General features: G+C 61.8%; 1 protein-coding gene across 1 annotated transcript; it reads right to left on the bottom strand.

Annotated features, from left to right (window-relative positions):
• Window positions 1-1,987: 1,987 nt before the first annotated feature.
• ARHGAP45 (Rho GTPase activating protein 45) lies at window positions 1,988-22,316 on the bottom strand. Its single transcript, XM_054175491.1, has 23 exons — window positions 22,188-22,316; window positions 20,666-20,987; window positions 19,024-19,170; window positions 17,426-17,510; window positions 16,930-17,002; window positions 16,226-16,304; window positions 15,787-15,924; window positions 15,464-15,528; window positions 15,047-15,157; window positions 13,969-14,049; window positions 13,544-13,723; window positions 12,707-12,844; window positions 11,843-12,033; window positions 10,906-11,048; window positions 10,481-10,558; window positions 9,786-9,887; window positions 7,970-8,133; window positions 5,558-5,746; window positions 5,058-5,195; window positions 3,416-3,654; window positions 2,934-3,189; window positions 2,410-2,512; window positions 1,988-2,264 (listed from the first exon to the last, which is right to left on the bottom strand). The coding sequence occupies exons 1-23, from the start codon at window positions 22,314-22,316 to the stop codon at window positions 2,032-2,034; spliced, it is 3,384 nt and encodes a 1,127-aa protein (XP_054031466.1). The 3' UTR covers window positions 1,988-2,031.
• Between the last annotated feature and the right edge of the window lie 1,896 nt (window positions 22,317-24,212).

The following is a 24,212-nucleotide window of genomic DNA, read 5'->3' as shown; positions in this document are numbered from 1 at the left end:
CACCCTCCCCCCAGTGCTGGGCTCTGTCTCAAGCAGCTCTGGGGTGGGGGAGCCCCAGGCTCTGCCCTGTGCTGGAGGCTGAGCCTGTGCTGGGTCAAAGCCTCTGGTTGCCCTCCCAGCTCTACAGCCCTGAGTGTGTGCAGCCCTCCCCAGCACTGCTCACTCTGTCTCCAGCTGGAGTATCTCCTCCCTCTGCCTCCCCCCACTGGGATGGAGCTGGAGCTCTGAGGTCTCTGTGTGAGCTCAGCTGGAGGCTGGGGGCTGGCAAACCATTAGAGAAGAGCTCTGGAGCTGGGGGATTTGTGCAGCTCCTCAGAGCTTTGGGCTGAAGGCTGCTGCTTGGTGAGGTGCCTGCAGGGGCCTGGTGTGGAGCTCCTCACAGCCCCAGCCCAGGGGCCTGCTGGCACCTCAGCTGTGAGAGCAGCAGCCCAGCCCAGCTGCAAGCAGGAGGGAAACAGCTCTCAGCTCTTTCTAAGCTACAAAGCTACTTTCTCTAGGCTTCAGTGCAGGAAAAGTCTCTTAGCTGCCAAGGCAAACAAAAAGCTGAACCCTTGGTGTGCCTTTGCCAGCAGAGGTAGTGGATGCAGGTGGCAGGCTCAACTCTCTACACCAGAAGCCTCTTCCAGCTGGCAGGGGCTGTGCTGGGCCAGGCTGTGGTGGTCCTGAGGAGGAGGCAGCTCCCCTCAAGGACCTTCTCACCACCCAGCCCCAGCGTGTGGCCAGCTGGGAGAGCAGAAGTGCAGCCCTGGGCCTGCACTGTGGATCCCTGGAGACCAAACATCTCTCAGAACAAAGCCCCTGAGAGGCTCAGGACCTGCAGCCAGGAGAAGGCATCTCCTGAGCTTGCTGACAGCCCCTGGGCTGCTCTTTGAGTGGCTCCTGCCCAGCAGAAAATGCCCCAGTGGCAGCAACTCTGCCAGCTGAGCCCAGAGGGTGTGGTGCTGGTGGAATCCTGTGCCCCCTCGAGGTGCTGAGGCAGGAAGCCCAGCCCTGGCTGCTCAGTCCAGCTCTGAAGGGTGGATGGACCTGGCAGGGGCTGCAGCCACAAGCCTAAAGCCAAGGCTGACCCTCAGAGGAGGCTTTCACCCAGCTCTGCCCAAGCCAGCACTCCTGTGCCTGGCTCCCCAGGCTGGCAGAGCCCAGCCCATGTGGTGCCTGGCATTGGCCGGCTGTGCCCATGCCTGGCTGCAGTGCCCTCAGCCTGCCCACTGCTGGGAGCTTCCTGTGGCACCTCCCAGCAGCCAGGGAGGACAATCAGCTCCTGGGGCTTGCCCCAGCTCCAGCAGTGGAGGCTTGGGGAAGGCTTAAGGAGAGAGAGAGGCAAAAATGAAGCCTGTGGCTGGGCACAGCAAAGCCTGGGGGGGATCCTTGCCAGGCTGGACCAGCAAGCAAAGAATCTGCCCCCAGAGAGGGCCTCTGAGGGCTGCTGGACCGAACTGGGCTGCCCTGAGAGAGGTTGGGAGCTGAGGGGCTCCAGGGTTTTGTGTGACAGCTCCAGCCAGGGAGCAGCCAGGACTTGCCTGCAGCTGTCACACCAACCCCCCCTGAGCTGCCCTCTGTCCCCTGCCCACCCCTTGGCATCACAGGTTCTGCACTGCTGTGCCCAGGCAGGGCTTGGGGTTTGCCCCTTTGCCCCCTCCCAGCGTCTGGGGGAATTTTGTTTGGTGCTTTTGATAAACCAGGGCTGCTGGCAGGCACTGGGCAGCAGTGGGCATGGCTGGGGCTGGCCTGGCACAGCCCGTGCCAGCAGCAGGCACGGCTGGGGGCTGGCCTGGCACAGCCCGTGCCAGCAGCAGGCACGGCTGGGGGGCTGGCCTGGCACAGCCCGTGCCAGCAGCAGGCACGGCTGGGGGCTGGCCTGGCACAGCCCGTGCCAGCAGCAGGCACGGCTGGGGGGCTGGCCTGGCACAGCCCGTGCCAGCAGCAGGCACGGCTGGGGGCTGGCCTGGCACAGCCCGTGCCAGCAGCAGGCACGGCTGGGGGCTGGCCTGGCACAGCCCGTGCCAGCAGCAGGCAGCTGGCTCTCGGGTGTCAGTCGGCATCGCTCTGCTCCTCCGCCGGGGGGCTGCGGCAGCTCGGAGCGGGACCCTCTGTGTCCGACTGCCCCACGCTGCAGCTGCGGCTCCGCTGCCCCTCGCTGCCCTCCTCGCAGAACTGAGCCTCGTCCGTGCTGGTTTCGCTCTCCTGCTTCAGCAGCTGCCTTCGGAGGTCCTCCCCAGCGTCCTCCAGCTCCGAGTCGGAGTCGACGGAGCGGTCCCCAGGCTCTGCGGGAGGGAAGGAGCCCAGGGCTGAGCCTTTGCCCGCAGGCTGTGCCGCTCAGCTCGGTGAGACGCCCGCGGGTGCCATCCCCGCGGCCTCCCGAGGGACCTGCACCGGCCGGGGGGCAGCCAGGGGCTGCCCTTTGCTCACCTGCGAAGGAGTCGGTGCTGAAATCCGAACTGCCCTTCTCCGAAGGCAGCTCCAGGTAGGAGACGCCGCCGGGAGGAGCCGCAGCCTGGGAGCCTGGGCTGGCCTGGGGGGAGGAGGAGCAGTGGTGAAGGCTTGGAGGGGAAGGAAACTTCCTCATTCCCCCAGGCGGGGCTCCAGGAAATGGAGAAGTCCCAACCTGTGCTGGTGTCGAAGTGCTCAGGCTCCATCCTGCCCCCCTCTGTGGCACCCAGAGGCTGCTCCGGGGCACAAAACCACTCGGGGGGCAGTGGGGCTGGCCGTGGGGCCGGGAGGAAGCCAGAGGGCAGCTCTGCAGAGGGGCAGCAGCGTGAGCTGGAGCCGTCGTGGGGCACAGCCGGGGTGGGGAACGTCCCTGCAGGGCAGGGCATGGGGCCGGGGGCCGGCAGGGCATGGGGCCGGGCACCGGCAGGGCAGGGCTGGGGGGGCCGCAGGAGCTGATCTGCTCCAGCTCCACATCTCCTGAGGGACCTCCAGGGAAGTCCTACCGGGTCAGAGCTGGCTGCCTCCTCCTTGCAGTCCCTGGGGTGCTTGCCGGGGCCAGCCAGGGCCGTGGGCTCCGTCTCGAAGATGGTGGAGTAGAAGATGATGAGAGCCTCGATGATGCGAGCCTGGTGGGGGTAGTCCACCAGGGAGGACAAGGAGATGGTGGCATCCGTGGGCCTGGGGCGCATCAGCGTGGGCCCGAAGACGATGCCCAGGTTGCCCGAGGTCATCTTGTTGTCCTGTTCCACTTCCACGATCCTGGGGAGGAGGAACTCGTGAGGGGCAAGGGGGAGGGCAGGCGGGGCTCGGAGGTGCTGGGCTGGCAGCACCAGAGCCACAGCCCGTGGCACACAGGAGCTCTGTGAGCTGCAGCCCCCGCGGCAGGGCCGGGACCCCCCCAGCACCGGCACGGAGAGGCTGCGCTCAGCTTCCCACCGCGGGGAAGCCCCAGCACCGCCGCGGGCTCCGGGCTTGCCCTTCTCACCTCCTCAGGTGCTGCAGGAGGTACTGCAGGGTGGCCAAGTTCTCCCGGGGGAGCTCCTTCAGCAGCTCCTTCAGCTTCAGCACCAGGTTCAGCACCACCTTGTCGGTGTCAGCTCCTTTGTCCAGCAGCTCAGGGCCTCCCTTCCCGCTCCGGCCCTTGGCCTCGGTGCCCTGCAGGCTCTCCTTGGCCAGCCCCATCAGCTCGTTGTACAGACGGAAGGGCATGATGGGCTCTGGCAGCTGCAAGGGAGACCAGGGCAGCTGGAGGGCAGCTGGAGGGCAGCTGGAGGGCCATGGGACAAGGCTCACCACCCCCCCCTGAGCCCCAGACCTGTCCTGTGCTCCTGAGCTGAGGAAACCTGGAGCCTTCCTGCAGCCAGGACACATCCCCCAGAGCTTAGGAGCAGAGAGTCGTTTGGGTTGGAAAAGTTGCTCCCAAGATCACTGAGTCCAACCTTCAGCCCAGCCCCACCGTGGGCACCAAACCAGGGCCCCAAGGGCCATGGCCACAGGGGTCTGGAACACCTCCAGGCATGGGGACTCCACCACCTCCCTGGGCAGCCTGTGCCAAGCCCTGACCACTCTGGCAGCACAGAAATTGTTCCTCAGCTCCAACCTAAGCCTCCCCTGGCACAGTTTCAGGCCATTTCCCTCTTCTGAAGGGTGGAGATCCAACCTCTTTGTCCTGGCCACTTTGTGCTGGGAGAGCTCAAGGCAAAAGCTGCCTCAGATCACCCCCTGGGTGCTGCCTGTGGGGTCAGGTCTCTTTTCCCACCTCCCCCTAGAAAGCCCCTGGCATGGGCTGGGCACAGCAGCAGCTTCCCCAGCAGGTGGGAGGTGGTTGGTAGAGAGGCCAGGACTGAAGGAGGGCAGGGATGGACCCCTCTGGGGTGGGGAGGGCAGGATGCAGCTGGCACAGCCTGCAGCGAAGGTGGAGCTGAGATTGGGTGGGAGCTTGCTTTGGTGTTGGTGTAAAGCAGCTTGGAAGTAAGAGGTGGTGAATCCTGGTGAGCTGAGGGGCACAGCACCCACCTGAGCCCACCGGAGGGTGAGCTGAGGGGCACAGCACCCACCTGAGCCCACCAGAGGGTGAGCTGAGGGGCACAGCACCCACCTGAGCCCACCAGAGGGTGAGCTGAGGGGCACAGCACCCACCTGAGCCCACCAGAGGGTGGCTCGAGGGGCAGAGCCCTGTTCAGGGGATGTGATCCCAGCCCCAGCTCTGCTGCCCAGGGCAACCTTTGCTGGGTCACTTCTTTGTGTCACTTCCCCTCTCGAGGTCCCAGTTCCCCACTGAGGAGGGCTCAGGGCTTCTGTTGTTGTTCTGTGGGCACCAAGCCGCTGCTGGGTGGTGGAGGAGGAGGAAGAGCCACACAAAGCAGCTGTGGATGAGCTGTGCAAGGGCTGGGGGGGAGCAGGAAACCCACAGACAGCTCATGCTCATGGGCTCATCTCCATGCCTGCCCTGCTCCCAGCCTGGGGAGGGGTGAGGGGGGGTGTCTCAGCACCCCCACTCCCAGGGTCCTCAAAGCTGTCTGCACCCAGCTTGGGCAGGACTCCTCCTTGCCAGGGTCAGCTCAGGGACTCAGTTCCTTTGGCCACCTTTCCTCTCCCTTCCCAGGAGGCATCTCCAGCTCCTTTACCTGTCTCAGGTAGAGCTTCAGGACGTTGCTGATGTCATGGGGGGAGGCCTGGGACAGCTCCACCAGCTCCTTGCCGTTCTCAAAGGCCTGGCAGAGCTTCTCCACACGAGTCTTGACGCCGTTGACTCTGTAGATGCCCTGTGCCAGGGGGAGAAGCAGAGCTGAAGCCAGCAGAGATGTCTCTGCACGAGCCTCTGGCTCCCAGCCTCCCCTTCTGGGGCTGGAACTCCCTAGCTCAGAAGCCATTCTGGGCCATCCCCTTCCAGCTCAGACATCTCCACCGTTCCTGCTGCCTGGGAAAGAGGGAGGCAGGGGAAGGGAGTTTCCAGGGTCAGAGCTGGATGAGTCAGGGCCAGATTTGCCACCTGGGACTTTCTGCCTCCGGCAAGCTGAAGAGCAAGCTGCTGGTTTGCCTGCCCAGGCAGAAGGTCACTTCAGGAGAAGGTGTCTGAGGCAGGTCCAGCTGAAGAAGAGGGAAGAGGGAAGGGGGAATTGGTCACCTTGGTCTTCATGGCTCGCTTCTCGATCTCGGAGACGCACTTCCTGATGATGAAGGGAATGCCGTCCGAGCTGCCCCGGGAGGCTGCTGTGAAGTCTTGCCCAAAGAGCTGCAGCTTCCCTTGCAGCTTCTTGTGCCCACACTGGATGGCCAAGGTCTCCAGACACTTCTTGTGGCAGGCCAAGTAGCACTGGAAAACACGAGGGTGGAGCTGGGACGCAGCAGCCTGGGGCTGGGCAGAAGGGCAGCCGCCGAGAGGCACCGAGCAGCACTTGGGGGAGGAGAAGCCTGTGGCACTGGATGGCAGAGAGGAAAAAGCCTGTCCTGGAGATGCTGCAGGAGCAATGGCAAGTGCAGGAGCAATGGGAAGTTCACAGAGGCCTCCCCAAAGCAGCACTGTCCTCCTAGCACAGGCGACAGCCGAGCTGAAGTGGTCCTGCTCCAGCTCCTGCTGGCAGCTCTGCTTCCAGAGACAACTTAGACCTGGCTGGGGTTGCACCCACGGTTTGGCCACGTGTGGGCTTCTACCTGGGTGGGCTTCTACCCAGCAGCTGAGTGAAGAGCTGCACCAGGGCCTGCTGCTGCAGCAGAGCTGTGACCCCTGAGTGAAGAGCTGCACCAGGGCCTGCTGCTGCAGCAGAGCTGTGATCCCTGAGTGAAGAGCTGCACCAGGGCCTGCTGCTGCAGCAGAGCTGTGACCCCTGAGTGAAGAGCTGCACCAGGGCCTGCTGCTGCAGCAGAGCTGTGACCCCTGAGTGAAGAGCTGCACCAGGACCTGCTGCTGCAGCACAGCTGTGACCCCTGAGTGAAGAGCTGCACCAGGGCCTGCTGCTGCAGCAGAGCTGTGACCCCTGAGTGAAGAGCTGCACCAGGGCCTGCTGCTGCAGCAGAGCTGTGACCCCTGGGTGAAGAGCTGCACCAGGACCTGCTGCTGCAGCACAGCTGTGACCCCTGAGTGAAGAGCTGCACCAGGGCCTGCTGCTGCAGCAGAGCTGTGACCCCTGAGTGAAGAGCTGCACCAGGGCCTGCTGCTGCAGCAGAGCTGTGACCCCTGAGTGAAGAGCTGCACCAGGACCTGCTGCTGCAGCACAGCTGTGACCCCTGAGTGAAGAGCTGCACCAGGGCCTGCTGCTGCAGCAGAGCTGTGACCCCTGAGTGAAGAGCTGCACCAGGGCCTGCTGCTGCAGCAGAGCTGTGACCCCTGGGTGAAGAGCTGCACCAGGACCTGCTGCTGCAGCAGAGCTGTGACCCCTGAGTGAAGAGCTGCACCAGGACCTGCTGCTGCAGCAGAGCTGTGACCCCTGAGTGAAGAGCTGCACCAGGGCCTGCTGCTGCAGCAGAGCTGTGACCCCTGAGTGAAGAGCTGCACCAGGACCTGCTGCTGCAGCACAGCTGTGACCCCTGGGTGAAGAGCTGCACCAGGGCCTGCTGCTGCAGCAGAGCTGTGACCCCTGAGTGAAGAGCTGCACCAGGACCTGCTGCTGCAGGGGTTGGAATGTGCTGCCCAAGGAGGTGGTGGAGTCACCAACCCTGGAAGTAATTGAAGGTGGTTTGGATGTGGTGCTTGGGGCTGTAGTTTAGGGCTGACCCTTGCAGAGTAGGGCTCTGGGTTGGACTTGGTGCTCCTGAGGGTCTGTTCCAAGCTGAATGTTTGATGCTGTGATCTGCTGCTGCAGAGCTGTGACACTGATTGAAGAGCTGCAGCTCACAGGATCACAGCTCACAGGATGCCAGGGGTTGGAAGGGACCCAAAGAGATCACTTGATGATCTCTGAGGCCTTTTCCAGCCTGGTGGATTCGATGATCTTTCAAGGTCCCTTCCAACTCCTAACCCTTCACAGGATCACAGGGTGTCAGGGGTTGGGAGGGACCCAAAGAGATCCTCCAGTCCAAGCCCCCCTGCCAGAGCAGGGACCATGCAATCCAGCTCAGGTCACAGAGGAACACATCCAGACAGGGCCTTGAAAGGCTCCAGAGAAGGAGACTCCACAGCCTCTCTGGGCAGCCTGTTCCAGTGCTCTGTGATCCTTACAGTGCAGAAGTTCCTCCTGGTGTTGAGGTGGAACCTGCTGTGCTGCAGCTTCCATCCATTGCTCCTTGTCCTAACCCAGGGAGCACGTGAGCAGAGCCTGTCCCCTTCCTCCTGAGCCCCAGCCCTCAGGTATTGCTAAACACTTATTAAACCCCCTCTCAGTCTTCTCTTCTCCAGACTGAACAGCCCCAGGCCCCTCAGCCTCTCCTCACCAGGCAGTGCTGCAGCCCCCTGACCGTCCTCACAGCCCTCCGCTGGGGCAAGCTGAGCTCTCCTCTGGGGACAGCCACCAGAGGAGGACCTGCAGGCAGTGCTGGGCTCACCCCGCTCAGGGGACGTGTCCTCCACCCCTCCTGCTCTTCCCACCTCGCCCAGCTTTACCTCCTCACACTCTGCTCCCTGGAAGTAGACGTAGCTGTTGCACTCCCGGCACTTGGAGGGGGCCCGGAGCTTGCGCAGCCTGTGGGTCTGGGCGGCCCTGGACAGCCCAACGTTTCGGAAGGGCCCTGTCGGAGCGGCCAGCTCCGAGCTCATCCCATTGATGCCTGCAAGCAGAACACAAGGGAGGGCACCTGCCTGAGGGGAGGCTGTAGCCAGGGCGGGGGTTGGGCTCTTCTCCCAGGCACCCAGCGCCAGAACAAGAGGACACAGTCTCAAGCTGTGCCAGGGGAGGTCTAGGCTGGAGGCGAGGAAGAAGTTCTTCATAGAAAGAGTTATTGGCCATGGGAATGTGCTGCCCAGGGAGGTGGTGGAGTCACCACCCCTGGAGGGGTTTAGGGAGAGCCTGGATGAGGCCCTTGGTGCCATGGTTGAGTTGATTAAATGGTGTTGGGTGAGAGGCTGGACTTGATCTCAAAAGTCTTTTCCAACCTGGTTAATTCTATTCCATCCCATTCCATTCCATCCCATCCCATTCTATTCCATCCCATCCCATTCTATTCCATCCCATTCCATTCCATCCCATCCCATTCCATCCCATCCCATTCCATCCCATCCCATTCCATCCCATCCCATTCTATTCCATCCCATCCCATTCTATTCCATTCTATTCCATCCCATCCCATTCTATTCCATTCTATTCCATCCCATTCCATTCCATCCCATCCCATTCCATCCCATCCCATTCCATCCCATCCCATCCCATTCTATTCCATCCCATTCTATTCCATCCCATTCCATTCTATTCCATCCCATTCCATTCCATCCCATTCCATTCCATCCCATCCCATTCTATTCCATCCCATCCCATCCCATTCTATTCCATCCCATTCCGTTCCATCCCATCCCATCCCATCCCATCCCATTCTATTCCATCCCATCCCATCCCATTCTATTCCATCCCATCCCATTCTATTCCATCCCATCCCATTCTATTCCATCCCATTCTATTCCATCCCATTCTATTCCATCCCATCCCATTCCATCCCATTCTATCATGGCATCCCAGACTGGCTTGGCTTGAAGGGAGACCTTTAAAGCTCCTCTAGTCCAACCTCCCTGCAGCCAGCAGGGACGTCTGCAACTAGAGGAGGTTGCTCCAAGCCCTGTCCAGAGGTAAGGTGAAGGTTAAGCAGAGCCTGAGCAGAAAGGTCCTGGTCACAAGGCAGCTCTTCAGCAGCCTCACGAGCAGCTTGTCCTCTGGGGTGGGCAGCCCTGGCACATCTGTCCCCATGGCTCTGGGCAGAGCTCATCCCAGGGTAGAGGCACTGCTGGTGGTGCCTCACCAGCAGGGATCCTCCTCCCAGCAATTGTTTTGGTTTACCTCCTTAAACTGCCCAGTTGGGGAACGGCCACCCTGCAGTTAGCTTTGCCATGAGGGGTGGGTGGGCAGCAGGGGCAGGGTTGTCACCTCCCCACTCCCCAAAGCTCACTGAAGGGAGGCTGGAGCCAGGTGGGGTTGGTCTCTTCTCCCAGGGCCAGTAGAAATGGCCTCACATTGCCCCAGGGGAGGTTTAGGTTGCACAATTTCTTCCCCCAAAGGGTTCTCACAGCCTGGCCCAGGCTGCCCAGGGTGGTGATGCTCTCTCCCTCCCTGGAGGGCTTTCAAAGCCCTGGAGACGTGGTGCTGAGGGCTGTGGTTTGGTGGTGCCTCGGCAGTGCTGGGTTAAGGGTTGGACCTGATGATCTGCAAGGTTCTTTCCCAACCAAAATGATTCAGTGGTGCCCTGATTCTTCCCCCACACACACTGCCACATACTCTGCTCGAAGTGGGTGCTGGTCTCATCCTTCTCCTCCAGCTCCTCACTGGAGGACACGGTGCCGTTAGAAGACAGCCGCTGGAGTTTGTGGCTGAATTCACCTGGCAAAAGAGAAGCCCCAGGGCAGTGCTGCTGCTGCTGCCAAAGCTGCTGCTCCTCTGAGTGCCCTCTGCTGCTGGTGGCCAACCCCCACAGCAAGCAGCCATCTGCCTCGTGCAGCTGGGGCACCCCTGGAGAGCAGGAGAGACTGGGAGGGAGCCAAGGGCTGGCTGTGCCTGGACAGTGGAGCAGGCTGCAGGCAGTGCAGTGGAAAGATCCCATCCCATCCATCCCATTGCATCCCATCCATCCTATCACATCCATCCCATCCCATCCCATCCATACTATCCCATCCCATCCCATCCATCCCACCCCACCCCATCCATCCCACCCCATCCATACTATTCCATCCATCTCATCCCATCCATCCCACTTCATCCCAGCCTGCTGGAGATGGACATCAGAGCAGCTGGTGTGTGTTGGAAGGGACCTTTGAAGCTCATCCAGTCCACCCCTGCCAGAGTTACTGTGAGGCAGCTAACAAAGGGCCAGGCCCCACCTAACTCTGATGCTGGCCTTAGGCTGGGCTCAGGTTTTAGGTCGACTGTGTCAGAAGGGGAAACATTGCCTGCCTTGGGCTGTGGTTGGTATCTACCTGTGCTTGAGTCCAGGCTGCTGTCACCTTCAGCCACAGAGGTGGGCCATGATTTATGGACCTGGTGTCCCCTCACACCTGCAGGAGCAAACACATTGAGATCGGTTCCTGGGTTCAGGAGAGAGCCATGGGAGAAGAGCCTGGAGCTGGGAGACCCAGGGGTTACTGAAGGAAGCTGCTTGGCCAGGCTGGTGAGGGCTCTGCTGGGGCCATGATGCCCCAGCCAGCAAGGGAAAGCAGGGATGGGAAGAAGGAGAATGATCTGTTAGGTAGCACCAGGTAGCACAAAACCTCCTCCAGAGGGTTTTGTGTCCTCCAGGAAACTCCCAGCCTGGCCTCCTGCCGTGCTCAGCACCCATGGAGGTCCTGACCAGGGAGAGGAGGACACAGCCTGCACAGCACAGGCACAGCTGCTCTGAACTCACCTCTCCTCTCAGCCCCACTCTGCTGCTCCTTGGCTCCTTCCAAGCTGCTCCCATCCTTGGGCAGCCCAACCCCGTCGGAGCCGGCGGCCGCGGGGAAGTCGTTGGAGCCGAAGCTGCCCTTCCGTGCCCGGGTGAAGGGAGACCTGGGGTGCAGCAAGGAGGAGGGGAGGGAATGGCTGAGCATCTGTGAGCACAGGCTGAGAGAGCTGGGGCTGCTCAGTCTGGAGAAGGCTCTGAGGAGACCTTGAGCATGTCCAGAGAAGGGCAATGAGGCTGGGAAGAGGTCTGGAGCACAGCCCTGTGAGGAGAGGCTGAGGGAGCTGGGGTTGCTTAGCCTGGAGAGGAGGAGGATCAGGGGAGACCTTCTTGCTCTCTGCAACTCCCTGAAGGGAGGTTGTAGCCAGGAGGGGGTTGGCCTCTTCTCCCAGGCAGCCAGCACCAGAACAAGAGGACACAGTTTCCAGCTGTGCCAGGGGAGGTTCAGGCTGGATGTTAGGAAGACGTTCTTCCCAGCAAGAGAGATTGGCCATGGGAATGTGCTGCCCAGGGAGGTGGTGGAGTCCCCATAACTGGAGGGGTTTAGGGAGAGCCTGGATGAGGCGCTTGGTGCCATGGTTGAGTTGATTAGATGCTGGTGGGTGATAGGTTGGACTTGATGATCTCAAAGGTCTTTTCCAACCTGGTTCATTCTATTCTATTCTATTCTATTCTATTCTGTTCTGTTCTGTTCTATTCTCATTCTAGTCTTTTTCTTTTCTTTTCTACTCTATTCTATTCTACTCTATTCTATTCTACTCTGCTCTGCTCTATCCTATTCTTGTTCTGCTCTATCCTATTCTTGTTCTATTCTGTCCTATCCTATCCTACCCTATCCTACCCTACCCTACCCCATTCCATGGGAAGGCAGGGAGGGAGGGAGGGCACTGGCAGTCCCTACCAGGCGTTGTGGGAGACGTAGGGCTCGAAGTCGTACTGGGTGTCCGGTTCGTCGCCGCGCTGCAGCTGCCGCACGTGGGAGGCGTACTGCTGCCCGGGGTCGTACAGCTTGCTGCTCTCACACAGCGTCTGGAAGTTGACAGGCAGAGGAGCTGTCTGCATGTGCATGATCTGGTAGAAAGAGATGGTGGCCTAAAACAAAAAGGCACAAGATAAAAAACCCAAACACCCCAGAATGCAGAGGGAAGCAGCTGTGAGCTGAGGGGGAGAGAGAGACAGAGGAGGAGCTCCAGGTTGAGGGAGCACAGGGTGGAATGGGTTGGGTTGGAAGGGAGCTTAGAGGTCATTCAGTTCCAACCTCCCTGCCACGGGCAGGGACACCTCCCACCAGCCCAGGCTGCTCACAGCCACATCCAGCCTGGTCTTAAACCCTTCCAGGGATGAGGCAGCCACAGCCTCCCTGGGCAGCCTGTGCCAGGCTCTCCCCACCCTCACTCTCAACAATTTCTTCCTCATCTCCAGTCTCAGTCTCTCCTCTCCCAGCTCAAAGCCATTGTCCCTCAGCCTGGCACTCCCAGCCCTTGTCCAAAGTCCCTCCCCAGCTCTCCTGGAGCTCCTTCAGATACTGGAAGGCTGTTCTGAGGTCTCCTTGTCCAGGATGAACAGAGCCTGGAGAACAGGGCTTGGTCTGCAGCCTTGAGCCTCCTTTGGCTTCTCAGAGCATATGGTGGGTGAGGAGAGCTCTGCAGCTACCTGCACCTCACCTAGAATAGGGGCAGCTGGGCCAGGTCTGCAGCTCTGAACCCTCCTGAGTAGGGTATGGCCACCCCCTGCCCCGGGGCTGTCCCAGGCAAGCCCTACTCACCGTCTTGATGACCTGGTCGCTCTGTTTGATCACTTCGTGGATCTGCCTCAAGGAGTTCACCTTAGTGTCCTCCAGCTCCTGCTTCTGGGTGTTTGCATCTGCCACACAGGTTCTGTATGTGGCCATGGCCTCTTCTGCCTGGCAGGTGGGAGAGCAAGAGATGGAAACAGTTCAAGGGTTGGGAGAACAGGAGGAGCTCATTGCACTTGGGCCCTGTCCCTCCAGGCATTCCTGTGCCATATCCATGGATCCAGGAGGAGCTTAGTCACAGATTCAATCCTAGAATGGTTTGGGTTGGAAGGGACCTTGAGAGGTTGTTTGGTCCAACCTCCCTTCAGTTCACTCAGCTCAGGGCTGCTCCCAAGCAAGGAGTGAGAAGCTTCTCGCCAAGCTGATGCTCAGCCTGAGTCCAGAGCTGAAGAGTCTGGAGAACAGGGCTGGGGAGGAGCAGCTGAGGGAGCTGGGGGTGGTTAGTGTGAAGAAGAGGAGGCTGAGGGAGACCTCATTGCTCTACAGCTCCCTGAAAGGAGGCTGGAGCCAGGTTGGGCTCTTCTCCCTAGGGTCAGCTGACAGGACAGGGAAATGGCCTGAAATTGTGCCAGGGGAGGCTTAGGTTGGAGAGGAGGAACAATTCCTTTGCTGCCAGAGTGGTCAGGGATTGGCACAGGCTGCCCAGGGAGGTGCTGGAGTCCCCATCCTTGGAGGTGTTCCAGCACCCTGTGGCCGTGGCACCTGGGGCCACGCTTTGGTGCCCACGGTGGGGTTGGGTTGCTGGTTGGGACTGGATGACCTCAGAGGCCTTTCCCAACCCTGCTCCTTACCATTCTGTGCTCCCACCTTGTTCTTGGCTTCCTCTTCCAGCCTCCTCTTCTTGTCCAGGGTTTTGGTGGTGATGCTGCTGGTGGTGTTCTGCTGCTCCTCCTCTGCTTTCACTGCCATGTACTTGGCCTTGTCGTGCTCCTCGCTGCGCTGCATGTAGATCTGCTTGGCCTTGCGCAGGTTCACCTCAGCCTCTTGCTGCCAGCGGGAAACAGCCCCCCAGGGGGAGGGCTGAGCTCTGCAAGGAGGGGGCTGGCACCCCCCCGGCCCCCTCCCCCTCCCCAGTTTCTCCAGCAGCCCTCAGTACCGCAGAGGCAGCCCGGGACAAAGCTCCTGGAGAGGAGCCAAGGGCCAGCATCCTCAGCGGGGTGCATGCCACAGGGGTGCCCCAGCCTGGGCCTGGGGAGCACAAAGCCAGCCCCTGGTGCCTGGTTGGTGCTCACCAGCTTCCTCTGTGCCCGGTGCCACTGCTCCTTGATCTCCTTGCGCCGCTTCTCGTGTTCCAGGCGTCTGAGCGCCAGGGGCTGGAGCAGGAGGGAGACACAGCCCTGAGGGGCTGAGCCCTTCCCTCTGCAAAGGCTTTGCAAGGAGGAGCTCCCCGTGGCAGTTGTTATCACTCCCCAGCACATCTGAGCTCAGTTACTGGGAGGGGGTTGGTGCCATGGGCCAAGATCTCCAGCCTGGCGAGCGCCAGCTGTGGTTCGCTCCAGACCGAGCTGAGCCAAAGCCACCTCTGCAAGGATGGGGCCTGGGGTCCCTCCCTGGAGAGTGGCTCAGGCTGGATGTTAGGAAGAAATTCTTCCCAAGAAGAGTTGTTGGCCATTGGGATGGGCTGCCCAGGGAGGTGGTGGAGTCCCCATCCCTGGAGGGGTTTAGGAAGAGCCTGGATGAGGCCCTTGGTGCCATGGTTCAGGTGATCAGGTGGTGCTGGGGGAGAGGTTGGACTTGGTGATCTCAAAGGTCTTTTCCAACCTGGTTAATTCTGTTCTGTTCTGTTCCTTGGGAGAGGGGTTTGGCTTGGGTTGGGGATGTGGGAAGGCAGAGCAGCCTTGGATGAGGTGGAGATGGATCAGGAGGTGCTGCTTGCCTTGCCAAGACTTTGCTTTGCCTCCAGGCTGGGCAGGTCTCTCCTAGACCCTGCAGCTAAGCCCTCAAAGAACCCAGCACTGATCACTGAGCTGCTGAGCCAGGGAATGCCAGGTCCAAGCAATGTCTGAGCCCAGCAGCAGCTGGATTCCAGTTTCTGGAAGAGCCACAGAAGTCTACTACAGGCTGCCCAGAGAGGCTGTGGAGTCTCCTTTGTCTGGAGCCTTTCCAGCCCCATCTGGATGTGTTCCTGTGTGACCTGTGCTGGATTCTCTGCCCCTGCTCTGGCAAGGGGCTTGGACTTGGTGATCTTTGGAGGTCCCTTCCAACTCCTAACATCCTGGGATCCTGTAACTAAGAAGACCACCAGCCCCCCAGACACAAACTGCCCAGCTGCTAGAGAAGACTCTTGGAGCTGGCCTTGGGTCCTCTCACCTGGAGGAAGGTTTGGTTCTGAAGGGTGTTGGCAGCCTGCAGCACCGAGGTGCCATGCTCCATGTCCTGCTCCAGGGCCAACAGGTAGATGGACAGGAAGGGCATATTGGTCTGGGGGAGGAGAAGACACAGCACCCTGAGACCCAGCCCCAGAATGTGGGCTCCAGGAGTTCAGAAAGAAGAGCCCAAGGCTCAGCTTGGCCACCTCCCACTGCTAAAAGCCACATCCTGGGCTCTGAAACAGGAGGTGCAGAAGGAGATCTCCAGAGCTGCCTGTTCCCTAGGCAGCCTGATAGCCTGGGTGGCTCTAGGGACACAGGGGACTACATCCTGGTGGCTTTAGGGACACAGGGAACCTTCATCCTGGGTGGCTTTAGGGACACAAGGATCTACAACCTGGGTGGCTTTAGGACCTACCTCCTGACTGATGGTTTGCTTGCAGCTGTTTGCCATCTTCTGAAGCCCTTTGGCAAACTCCATCTCTGGAGGGGGGGAAACAAACAACCAAACACTCAAAAGGTTGGAACTGAAAAGCCCTCCAGGACCCTGGGATTTGCCTGCTGCTTGGGTTACCCTTTGGGAAAAGAAATCAGGAGCTTCAGGAGTGAAGCTCCCCACTGCCCTTGCAGCCCCTTTCCCCCTCAGCCTCACACATGTGAGGACCTCAACTGCCATGGTTGGGGGGGGAGGGCTCAGCCCTGCTCTGGAGAGGTCCCACCCCGCTGCCCCCAGCATCTCACCCAGTGTGGTCCTTTTCTCCAGGTACCCAATGAGGTCCTTCATGTACTTGGAGATGTTTTTGGTGTACTGGAGGGCAGCATCCACCCCTCCCTCGCAGCGCTGCAGCATCACGTCCACTTCCTCGGCAGGAGGGCGGCCTGGGATGGGACCAGGAGGAAGGGGGAGGAGAAAGAGAGACCCTGGAGGGTGCTGCTGGCACCCTGTGACCCACTGCCCCCAAACACCTTTGGGTTCCCAGGGGCAGCCAGGAAAACCCCAGGACATCTCAAGCTCCATGAGCTGGCAGTGCAGAGCTCTCTGTACCTGCCCTGGCATCGTGCCCTGCCTGCCCCTGGTGCCAGCAGCAGGACCCTGGCAGGGATGTTCCTGATGGTCAGGCGTGCTCAGGTGGGAACCCACCACCACAAACCCTGCTCCCAGAGCCCTGCTCCCACTTACCTGTGTCATAGCTCCCCATGCCTGAAGGCATGCCAACTCCTCCGGGCCCTGGGATCCCCCCGTAGAGGCTCTCCATGGTCTTTGGGAGTTGGGAAAGGAAAGAAACAGATCAGAGCAGGAGGAGGACAGGTGGAAACCTGGAGCTGCTGGAGCTGGAGGTGTGCTGTGCCCAGCCTGTGGCTCTGCAGGAAGGCCAGGAGCTATTGGGAATGTCTCTGGGGAAATGCCTGGCTCTGTGCACACAGGAGACCAGGGCAGAGCTGCGAGAGCACCCAGAGCCCTCTTGTCCACCTCTGCTGCTCCAACCCCTCCCTGAGCCCTTTGGTTGGAGCTGCCAGGTGGGCTTTCATGGTCTGGGCTGGAAGGAACCTTCAATATCACCTAATTCCAACCCCCTACCATGGACAGGGACACCTTCCACCAGCCCAGCTTGCTCAAAGCCTCACCCAGCCTGGCCTTGAACACTTCCAGGGAGGAGGCATTGCACAGCTTCTCAGGGCACCACACTGCAGTGCCTCACCAACCTCACTGGGATGAGGGTGGGATGGGAGCAAGCAGGCAAAGCCCAGACACAGCTCCACTGGGCTTGGAGGTGAGCTGAGAATCCCACAGCTGGGGCTGGGAGCTCAGCTCCTTCCCCAGCCAGGTCTGAGCCCCCTGGCACATCCTGAGCTCCCCCCAGGACGGCAGTGGGCATCACTCACCTGGTTCTGGTCGCTGAGTGGGATGGAGAGGATGGTGCTGCTGTCCACCTCCCCCATGAGGAACTCAGACACCCTGTGAGAAGAGGAGCAGAGCTGGGCTCAGCAAGGGGATGTCACCATGCCGAGCTGTCACCCAGCAGCACCTGATCCAGGGTCCGGGTGAGGGCCAGGCCAGGCAGAGCTGCACCGCTGGGCTCGGTGGGCATCGGCTCAGCTCCACAGCTGGCACTCTGGGTGCAGGAGCAGAGCTTGGCCCAGCACTGAAGAGGGGCTGGGTGATGGAGCCTGTGGGCTCCAGCAGGGTTTGAGGAGAAACTGCTGGTGGGAGTGGCAGGAGTGACTCTGCCATCCCCATGGGGACCCAAATCACCCCCAAGCCACCTCTCATGTGTGGCCATGCATGGGCGAGGGGAGAGGGTGCATCCTGCCTGGTGGGGGGCAATGGGGGTCCATCAGGGGACCTCGTGTGGGGCAAGCCTGGCCAGAAGGCCCTTACGTGCTGCTGAAGGACACAGCGATGGTCTCCACAGCCTTCTCGAACTCCCTCTTGTCAGCCTCATTGTTGGCTTCGTAATGGAAACCTGGGGAGGGGGAAGCAGAGACACTGTCACTGCCACCTCCTGCCCCTGCCTCAGGCAGCAGAAGGACCTGCTGGCTCCTGGTGCCCTCAGCCCTGCTGGCTCCTGATGCCCTCAGCCCTGCTGGCTCCTGGTGCCCTCAGCCCTGCTGGCTCTTGGTGCCCTCAGCCCTGCTGTGGGGCTGGGGTGAGCTGGATGGAGGGGGAGGGGGAGAGGATGATCCCTGTGGATGAGGGATTTGCCCTAGCACAGCACAGGGTCTCTGTCCCTGTGTTCCTCCCGGGGCTGACTTCCCTGCCAGCACCACTTGGCTCACGTTTCTCTCTCCTCCAGTTCCCCAGAGCTGCTGGGAAGGGGCTGCCAACTGTGGACCATTCCCCTGCCCCGTGGCACTGCAGCCCCTGCTCCAGGGCAGGATGGCTTCTCCAGGAGGCCTCCAAAAGAGGAACTGCCAGCAGCAGCACCAGCAAGAACTGGCACAGACTTGGCAGATGCCCAGCCCAAGGGACACTTGTGACCTTCACTGCTGAGCAGAGCTTCTGTGCAGCCCCTGGCACCCCACGGGCTCAGCTCCTCTGGGCTGCTGGTGAGCTGAACCCCACTGCTGCGGTGAGGGGGATGGGGGGTGGGGGGTGGGAATGAACTCACTCTGGCCCAGCCCTGCGTGGGGCCAGCCCCACAGCAGACCTCCTGCCACCCACCACGAAGCTTCCTGTGCTCTGCTGGTTGCTGTTTGGTGTCCAGGAAGCAGAGCAGTGACGCAGAATGTTGTGCTCTGCCTGCGGTTAGCACAGCCACCCCTCCTCCCTCCTTGGGGTAACTGAGGGCAGCAGATGGTGCCCCCAGCCAGGATCTGTGCTCCACAGACCCTGCTCCTCTCAACCCCAGCTGCTGCCAGCAGCAGGATCCCCCTTTTGGCAGTGCTTGGAAACCCCCAGGCTGGGGATCTGGGCTCTGGTGTCTCTGACACAGCTCAGACCTTGAGGAGTTTGGTTTGGTTTAAGTTGAGTTGAGATGAACTGAGTTGAGCTGAGCTGAACTGAACTCAGCTGAGTTGAGTTGAGATGAGTTGAACTGACTTGAATTGAACTGAACTGAACTCAGCTGAGTTGAGATGAGTTGAACTGACTTGAATTGAACTGAACTGAGCTCAGCTGAGTTGAGATGAGTTGAACTGAGTTGAATTGAACTGAACTGAGCTAAGTTGAATTAAGCTGAGTTGAACTGAGCTGAGCTGAACTGAACTGAGTTGAATTGAACTGAGTTGAGTTGAACTGAGCTGAGCTGAGCTGAGTTGAGTTGAACTGAGCTGAACTGAACTGAGAAGAGTTGAGATGACTTAAACTGAGTTGAATTGAGCTGAGCTGAGCTGAGTTGAGTGAGTTCCAGCTGCCAGCAGCTGAGCCTTCACCTCTCTGTGGGGAGCTCCCCTCCCAGCACGCCTCCCAGGGAATCCCCAGACCCCAGCCTGGGGCAGGAGGGGAGCAGGACAGAGCTCCCAGCCCCATCACCTCACCCTTGACTTTGGAGATGAGGGTGCCAGCAGCTGTCAGGGTCTCCAGGGTGTTGAGCAGGGGGTACTTGTTGATGACCTGGCGCAGGATGCGCAGCGTTTCGCCCAGGCACTCGTGGGCCACTGGCCTCTGGGGGGGCTCCTTGGGGTCTGCAAGAGAAGTGTGGGAGGGGCTGAAACGCTGCCCTGTGCCCCTGTCTTGCATCCCTGTCCCTTCCCCCTGTCCTCAAGGCCTCCTCCCATCCATCACATCCCAGGCATGTCCCACAAGGCTCCCAGACCCTGCAGCCCACCCCCTGGGCTTTGGGGCTTCCCGGGACCGGCACAGCCATGTCCCTGTGACCAGAGCTGCTTGAGTCTTCTGCCTGGTGCAGCCCCTGGGCTGGCACAGCTCAACCTTTCAGGCATTTTTTCCTCAGCAGTAACTTTTTCCCTTGAAAGCAGCAGGTTGGGAATTTCCTCCTCGGTTCCTTCCTGCCCTCCCCACCGGAAGGGCACTCCCAGCCTCCGGGAGGGATGCCCAGGTCACTCCTGCCACCGTGCCCCAGCCAGCCAGGCTCACTGTGTCCCAGGGGGCTCTTCCCTGGGAGCTGTTCCATCCTCGGGGCTGGAGCTCCGGGATGGGCACTGGCAGCCTTGTTAGGAGGTGAGGGTCAGGGTCAGGAAGGAGTTTCCTCTGTTTCCTCTCCCGTTTGCAGGCCCCTTCTGGAGCAGGGTTGGGCACAGGGCTGGGTGGTGCAGAGCCACGCTGGGCTCTCTGAAATCCCAGCTGCATCCCTCAGTCTCTCCCTGTCTTCTCCCAGCTTGGGAACAGCACCATCCTGCAGTCCCAAACCAGTTCCAGCACTAACCGTGGCCCCCACATGGCATCAGCAGCAGGACCTCACTGTTTGCCTCAGAGCTGTTCCCTCCCTGCCCTGCTGTGCCCAAACCTGAGCCTGGCATCACCATCATCATCATCCCCCAGCTGCCACTCCATGGCACCCCCAGGAGCACAGACCCCCAGCCCCATTCCCACCAGCTCTGCCATGGATCTGGCTGCAGCTGGCAGCGGTGCCCCAGGCTGGGCACTGCCATTTCCCACAGGGACTGGGGATGCACCAACACATTTGCCATGCCAGCATCCAAACCATGGCACCATCTGACACCCCCCTCACAGCCCCACCTCGCTGTGGGGACCACAACATCAATGCTCTTCCCTTTTGCCATCAGCCCATCCAGCCCCACGCTGGGGCATCGACCCCACGCTGCCAGCCACCGCGGTGAGGGTGGCCTGGTGGGTCGGGGGCCATCCCCGGTGCCCTGCAGGGCTCTGGGGGCCCCCGGCAGGCAGCTGGCACCATCAAAGTGTAAACAGGAAAACGGGCGGATGAAAATAGCTCGGGGGCAGGAAGCGGCGTTATCCTGGCTCCGAGCTCCCAGCAGCCACCCACCGCCCCTGCCCCTGCCTGCCAGGGCTTGGCACAGCTTCCCCGGGGGTCCTGACCCCTTCCTGGACCGGGAAAGAGACCCTCCCCACACCGATGGCTCTGGTCGGTCCCCGGAGAGGGGTCGTCCCCGTGCTCAGCCCGCGGCACCCCCGCGGTGGGTGGTTTGGCACCGGGGCTGGCAGGGAGCCGGGGGCGGGGGGCAGCCTGGCACTCACCATCCCGCAGCACCACGTCCCGCAGCTTCTCCAGGGCATCGGCAAAGCGGGCAACATCTGTCAGCAGCTGGGAGATGTCCTCGGTGTCGATGAAGGGCCCCTCCCCGCCGTCCATGGGGCTGTGGGACGCGGGGGGCTTGGGCACGGCTCGGGGTCCTGCTGCGGTGAGGGGGAAGCCGGCGGCGCTGGCATGGCGGCTGAGGCTGGTGGGGCGCTTGAGGGTGCCCACGGCGCTGGGGCTGGTGCTGAGCTTGGAGCTGGCAGGGGGCAGCTCCCCGAGGCTGGAGCCAGGAGCTTCCAGGCAGTCCTTGCGGGAATGGTCCTGGGGAGCAGGGGTGAGCATGAGGGCACGGCAGGCACAGCTGGCGCTGTGGGGGCACGACTGGGACCTCCGGGTGCCAGTCGGAGGGACGGGTTGTTGTCTGAGGGGCTGGTGCCAGTCCCTGCAGCTGTGTCGTCCCCCAGTTTCCCCAGTTAGGCATCCTGGCAAAGCCTGAGGGTGATCCTGCCTGGCTGTTGCACGGGGATGAGGTGTAGCCCTCCCTGGCATCTCCAGCCCTTAGGGCATCTTGGGCTGGGACCTGCTGGGGACAGTCTCAGGAACCTGCAAGGCAAAACCAGAGACTGTGCCCAGCAAGAAAACAGCAGCAGAGCTGCTGCTGGCACGGTTTGGGCACTTGCCAGGCTTGGTCTGCCAGCCACACTGTCCTACCATGTTGTGGGCACCCCCTGACAGCTGGCACTGCCCCAGAGCCCTGAGCTCCTGGTGGATTAAGCATCCCTGGCACAGGTCTCATGGTCAGGAGCTGGCATAGTCGCCCATCTCATCCCATTGGCACACTCACCCCATGTCCCCCAGGGGCCTTGGGGACCCTGGCACAGCCAAACGACAGCAGGATATGGCCCCACACATCCCTTCCTCTTTTTCAGCCTGTACCATCCCTAGGCTGGGCACAGCCTCCACCCTGCCAGGGATGGGGACAGGGACAGGGACCCCTCCCAGGCCACTCTCTGGAGGCTGTGCAGATGTTTTTCAGACAGAGGGAACCCCCAGTTCCTAGGGGTGCAATTGCCCCAAGGGAGGAGCTGGTACTGGCACCCTGCTGGGCTGCACACTGCATGGTGCCAGGCACCCAGTGGCACAGGGAGGCTTCCCCACCCTCACCCCTCCAGCAACTCCCATTGGCAACCTTCAGGCCCTCAGGGGTGGCACGAGTGTGCTGGGTCTCAGCATCCCTGGCTGGGCACTGTCAGCTCAGTGAGGCAGGATGCCAGGATGCCATCTTTGCCACCAGTAGGGCAGACGCAGAGCCAGCCAAGAGCCACGGGGCTGCCATGGGGGAGAGGCAAACCTGGCACAGCTCACCCCCACGCTACCCTGGGGCCAAGCCAGACCGCTGCAGGGCCACCCCAAAATCCAACCCAGGCTTTGAAAACCTCTCTCCATCCCCTTCGAGTGCAGCGGCCCTGGAGCCCCGGGGTCCCTCCCTGCTGGCACCCCCGGGTGGGTACCCGGCCGTACCGTCAGCCACACGGCGGGGGCGTGGGGCAGCGAGTCCAGGGAGCGTTTGGGCGAGTTGGCTTTGCCCGTCCCGCGGCGCCCTGCCGAGTAGGGGCTGTAGCTCCTCCTGCCAGCCGCCCTACCGAGCATCCCTCCGTCCACCACCCATAGGCCCCTCTCGCGGGGACAGGGGCAGGGGTAGGTGCCCCTCACTTAAGGACCCACGAGTGGGCTCTTGGCTCCCCTCGGCCCTGCCTCGCCAGCCCCGTCTTTGCCCATGCCCTGCAGGCTGGGGCGCAGGCGCGGGGCGGGCAGTGCCCGGGGAGCGCAGGGGGGCCCTGCTCAGGCGAGGTGCTTCCTCTTGCACCACTCCAGTGCCAGCGGAGTGCCCACGAGTAAATAAACCTGTGGCAGGGCTAAGGCATGGCATGGGGGCTGCCCAAGCACGGGTTTCCCCCGACTCCCGCCCCTATGCCACGGGAGGTCTGGGGGTTTCTCTCTGCCCTCCCCAACCCCCTTGGCTGCGGCCCCCACTGTTGGGCTGCTCTGCCCTTTCCTGCAGCCCACCCTTTCCTCCCCTGCCCTCACATCTCCCCAGGCTACCGCTCCGTCCCCTTCATCTAGAGCAAAACCCCCCCGCTCCCAGGCCCAGCGAGCAGGGTCCTTCCTCTTCTTCCTCCTCCTCCTCTTCACAGACCCCCTTGCCACCCCCTTTTCCCCACCCCATGGCTCTTCCCAGCCGCTCCACAGCAGTGCCCTGACCCCGCGCTGCCTGCGGTCCCCGCCGGGAGGGGACGCGGGGCACTCACCGGCAGGGTCTGCGGGACGGGGCTGCCCGCTCGGCTCTTCTTGGAGATGGAAGGGGTTTTCATCAGCTCCCGCTTCTTCCGGGAGAACATGGTTTAAAAAGGGGGAGGGAGGGGTGGCCGAGCTGAGCCCCCCTGCCCCTCCGCGTCCCCTGGCTGCCAGCGCCGGGCTGCTCTCACCGCGCCAGCCACATTGGCCGGGGCCAACTGTCAGGACCGCGCGTGTGACGCTGCCTTATTTCCTCATCGCCTTCGAGGCCAACCTGAAACAGGAAAAGCCAAAGAAATGCGCACCCAGGGCGTCAGGCTGGGGGGGAAGGGGGACCCCTGGCAGCCACTCGGGGTCACGGAAGGCTCAGGCTTGTCTCTGGCCTTGCAGAGAAGGGGAAGGGGGCTCGCAGGGGGCTGTTTGCAGGGGGAGTTTTGGTGCTTGCACCCCAGGACTGCATGGAAGGATCTGGGGGGACTTAGAGCCACCACAGCACATGGATTGGACCCCCTGTAGGATCCCCTCGAGCTTCTGGGGCTTTTAATTCCTCTTTGGGGGTGTCCATCAGGCCTAGGAGGGTGAGCTCTGTCCCACAGGGTGCCGCTGGAAGTCCCGGGTGTAGGGGTGAGTGGAATGTAAAGCTCTCTAGGCCCCCACTCGTGGGGTGCTCCTGGCTCTGCCCACCCCCTCGTGGGCTTGATGGTGGTGCCAGGATGGCTGTCCCCCCCCCCGGAGTCACTGCCCTGACCTTCCCCCCGGCATCCTGTGGTCTCCCTGCACCCAGGCGTCCCCCCCTACCCCCCCCGTGATACCCACCCACGGGGTAACGCAGTCTCACAACGAGACCGCCCGGTAGAGGGGCAGATAAACCCCGGGAGAGGGACGGGAGTGCACAGGGCACCCCACCCGTCCGGACCGTGCCCTGGCCGCTGCCCACTGGGCTGCTGGGGGCGGAGGCAGAGCCCGCTTCGTCTCCGGGACCCCACCGCGGGGCCGCCTCCCGTGGGCGGGGAGCAGCCGGGGCGGGACAGGGGCACGGACCCGGACCCGGACCCGAGTGGGAGCCGCAGGCCCCCGAGAGTCACGGGGGACTGGACGGGGGTCGTGCAGGGCTCGGTGGGGGTGCGCGTACGTGTGGCCATGGGTGCGTGTGGCCGTGGGTGCCTCGTCCCGGGCTGTGCCCACGAATGCCCGGGACGGCTCCAGCCCTAACTCCAACCCTGGTCCCGGCGTCCCGCAGGCTCCCGGTCC

The sequence above is a fragment of the Dryobates pubescens genome, chromosome 31 (assembly GCF_014839835.1).
Source record: "Dryobates pubescens isolate bDryPub1 chromosome 31, bDryPub1.pri, whole genome shotgun sequence".
In the NCBI taxonomy this organism is placed as follows: Eukaryota; Metazoa; Chordata; class Aves; order Piciformes; family Picidae; genus Dryobates; species Dryobates pubescens.
Note: the sequence above shows the minus strand (reverse complement) of the source record. Positions and strands in the feature narration are given on the sequence as shown.